The sequence below is a fragment of the Protopterus annectens genome, chromosome 1.part0 (genome assembly GCF_019279795.1).
Source record: "Protopterus annectens isolate FY-2018-M chromosome 1.part0, PAN1.0, whole genome shotgun sequence".
NCBI classification, from domain to species: domain Eukaryota; kingdom Metazoa; phylum Chordata; order Ceratodontiformes; family Protopteridae; genus Protopterus; species Protopterus annectens.
In genome coordinates, this window is record NC_056725.1 from 1,693,371,666 (window position 1) to 1,693,375,666 (window position 4,001).

The following is a 4,001-nucleotide window of genomic DNA, read 5'->3' on the forward strand; positions in this document are numbered from 1 at the left end:
ATATTTAACTGAAAATTAAAATTGTAAAGGAACGTCACGGAGACCTTGTGGCGCACTGGACTTCTGTGTTAGTTGGGCAAAGTTCTGAGTTTATTATAAAAAAGGGAATACTTTACATTTCCCCAAACCACGCGGAACACATCTGTAAGGGATCGGATTCTGTCATGCATGCCACAGAATAAAATATTATCATTTTGTTTTTTAGATATTTGGCCAGAAATCATAAATTCTTAAACAGCTTACGTGCACATTACAAAGTTTTTCTCCGTTTACAGATTTGCTTTGGGTTGTCAAGGGTTGTTTTCTTTGTTATTAGGTAGGAAAGGGAGTTGGCTACACGAGCCAGTTAGTTGGTGGCAAAGCAAGTACCCTGGGATAACTGAAATCATCCCTTTTTATGAAGAAAGAAACACAGATGGAAGTACAGCTCGCCATTTCTGTCCCTCTCCAGACTGCCAGGAGTTGCTGTCTTCAATCAGGTCCGCGCCACTACTACAAATCGTTGCATTCTCGCTCGGAAACGTACGAGCTATTAGAGTGGAAAAGTTGTGGATCGGGGTATTTGTTCTTATTTTTTTCTCGGCTACTAATACGAAATTAGATTTCGGCATTCATACGTTGTATCTTTTATTGCGAGTGTTGCTAGCATTTGCTGAAAAAGCTATTTCTCAGTGTTAACTGTGTGCCTGAAGGAAGACCAGTTCACCATGACTGAAAATTCTGCTCCAGCACCAGCTGCTAAACCCAAACGTGCCAAGGCAGCTAAGAAACCCAGTGATCACCCCAAATATTCGGACATGATTATTGCAGCTATTGAAGCTGAGAAGAGTCGCGGTGGCTCTTCGAGACAGTCCATTCAGAAATACATAAAGAACCATTACAAGGTGGGGGAGAACGCTGACTCCCAAATAAAGTTGTCTATAAAACGTCTGGTTACCAGCGGTGCCCTAAAACAGACCAAGGGTGTGGGAGCTTCAGGGTCGTTCAGACTGGCCAAGTCCGACGACACCAAGAAGGCACCGAAGAAAGCCAAAAAAGAAGGCAAGAAGGCTGCAGCAAAGAAGGCACCCAATCCTAAGAAAGTGGCCAAATCGCCAGCTAAAGCCAAGAAACCCAAAGCAGAGAAGAAAGCAAAGAAACCAGCAGAGAAAAAGAAGGCGGCTACCCCTAAAAAGCCCAAAGCCCCCAAAACAGTTAAAACCAAGGCAGCGAAGCCTAAACCTAAGAAAGCAAAGTCATCCAAGCCAAAAGCAAAGTCAGGTGCTAAGAAAGCAGCCAAAAAGAAGTGAGGATCAGAAAGCGATTTTAAAGACTGTTGTAACGTGACCTTTAATGCAGTTTGTATATAGTATTTATCCTTTTCTATGACTTTTTGAAATATGTTCTTGTTAAAACTTAATCGACCACGTATGACAAGCAGGCGGAAACAGAATGTGTACTGTTCATTCAGGCTGCTCCACTATTACTATTACTGCGTTTCTTTCAAAGACTTGGCATGTAGTACCGTTCATTTTCTGTTGGGGGAAGGTGAGGGGGCACTAAAAAAACTCCGGAATATCAAGGAGTAGTGCTTTACTACTCATTTAAAACGCTAGAAGTTGGAAAATACAGTGTGTCGTTGTATATGTATATATTGCTGATGACTACTGCTGAAAATGTACTTAGTACTTAAAATGTCTCCTAAAGATTGTAAAGTAGCTTTTGGGGCGAAAAAAAATGTGCAACATCATTGGGAACTGCCCGCTAAGATGTGAAATGAGTTTGATTATTTTATGTAATATAATGTAAAATAAAATGAACAAAAAGTTGAGAGGTCTGGTTTGTTATTTCTTGAGTAATTTAAAATTAGTAGAAGCTTGCTTTTTTTCATCACGTTTGTTTTACTGTGTGCTTGAAATAAGTAGTTAAATGAAACTGAAATAACGCACAAGATATGTGCGCTTGATGGTGTCAGTTCTGTTCAGCTGTTATGTTAGGCTGCCATCTACAGGAAAATGAAAAAGTGTGTTTCAGAGCAATACAGTGCAAAAGTGTCATATTGTTATTTTTGTGTGTATTTTCTTGAATCTTGTAATTTAATGGACCACCGTGTTTTAACGCGCCTGAAATTACGGAAAAAAACAAAACAAACAAAAGTGGAAAAGGTCGACATGAATTTAGGAAAGGACAGAAATTATTTTAGCATTTGAGTTGATTATTCTGTTTTACCTGAATTTTGTTCTGATTTGACGCGAGTTCAGTTGCTTAGTTGGTCCACATTTTGACTACTCAAGTTGTCAGCTCCACGACAGGTGGATATAACGTTTTAACGTTTTTTTTTTAACTATTTTATTTAGTTTTGGTGTAATTGTTCCCCGGGTCTATTTTCCTAAAAAAAATTATAATAGTTTGTTAATTTGTTTCTCTGGTGGCAGTAAATCATTTAGTGTTCCATTATGCAACATTTTGTAGCTCATTTGTAGCCATATGTGCATCTTTGTTACTTTAGAACGCTACAAGTTCACTTGAGAACACAACTGTTATCCCGGGGTAGTGGTGCTGCGGCAGCGTTGTCGCCTCACAGCAAGGCGTTGTCCCGTTGACTCTCAGCTAGAGCGTCGTCTGTGTGGAGGCATGCGTGAATGAGCGTGCCTTCGTTGAAGGTTGGGCGTCAGGGGTGGTAACTCGGCACGTAAAAATCCACTACCAAACATTAGCGGACCGGAGTTCCGCTGTGGCGACCCCTAACCAGGATAAGCCGAAAGACGCAACAACTTGTGAAACTGTCAACACTGTAACTGCAAAAAGTCTGGTAATATCAATAAATGCTTTGGCAAAAAAATTCCATATCTCGCAAGTGCCTTGATAGTATCGCCAATTTTCGCTTGCCGGAGGAGTTCTGCGGCAGAGGCACATTACAAGCCAGCAGACCTGTCAACCAATCGGGGAAAAAATTCAACAGAATCAGGGACAATTCAAGAAAAAAATCAGGGACACTTTTAAAAAAATATTAATGCTATTAACTTAAAACATTGACTGAATCAGAGCACATGAATTAATACACATTTTCTGAAGTAAAAGAAGTCTATAACTCTTAATTATTGTCATTATTCATTAAGTGTAATTCACCACCTTTCCTCCAACAGTCGCTAGGTTTAGGAGGGATTAAGAGGGACAGAGCTAAAATTTGAGTCAAAATCAGGGACATCCATGAAAATCAGGGACAGTTGAGAGGTATGCAAGCCAGCCTTTGATATAACTGTGAGGTGATGTGTGTTTGTATGCATGTGTTTGGGTGGGGGGTCATTACTCTAGACAAGAACAAAACGGACTCCTTTTAGGTGGCAGCACTCCCTCTAACACTGTGGGTGGACTGTCCTTCCACTGTTATGAGAAGCCTCATCCCCATCTATATGTAAGCTGTTACTTGCAGGAGTAGGATGGAAACATGCTGCACCCCTATCCCGTGTGTGCTCTGGTTTCATAGGATGGAGGCTTATTCACATGGATCCCATGATTTCCATTAAGTATTATTGTTGTGAGGCACTCTCTCATGCTTTAGTGCCCTTGTGATCCTTCTGCTTAGATGGTCTTCTATTTTAGGTGGTGATGTCTAGTCTGTGAAGGTTGCTTCTTTCTGTTTAATGAACTGGCTTCATCCAACCACTTAGTTTGGTATGAGAGTGGTTCAGCTTTCATGAGCCTACATGATCTGCTTTTTGTCTGTGGTATAGTTAGGTGGTCTGGAGAACTGCTTTTTCCTTTTGCAGTTTAGAGCCATTGCTTTGGGTGTGAGCTTTCCCTGGGTACCGTGGGCCCAATAAATCTGAAGCCAAGTTTCCATGTCCATTCCCTTTGTTTTTTTTGGGGGGTGGGGGTGGGCAGGTAGTGGTAGGGCTTGCACTGGGAATTTCAGGTCTGCCTCTTGCTGGCATGGAACACAATCAGTGCTACCCTTTATCCAGCTTGAAAAGGATTGTTTATGTGATTGTGTGAAGGAGAGGTAATTGGTAGCAGTTCCC

General features: G+C 41.2%; 1 protein-coding gene across 1 annotated transcript; it reads left to right on the top strand.

The window, feature by feature from the left end:
- The first annotated feature begins 507 nt into the window (after window positions 1-507).
- LOC122799576 (histone H1.0-like) lies at window positions 508-1,810 on the top strand. Its single transcript, XM_044068721.1, has one exon. It carries the CDS (start codon window positions 708-710, stop codon window positions 1,287-1,289), a length of 582 nt encoding a protein of 193 aa, XP_043924656.1. The 5' UTR covers window positions 508-707; the 3' UTR covers window positions 1,290-1,810.
- Window positions 1,811-4,001: the final 2,191 nt, after the last annotated feature.

Excerpts from the sequence above, each read along its gene's own strand:
- LOC122799576 (XM_044068721.1), top strand. The coding sequence starts at position 708 with ATGACTGAAAATTCTGCTCCAGCACCAGCTGCTAAACCCAAACGTGCC.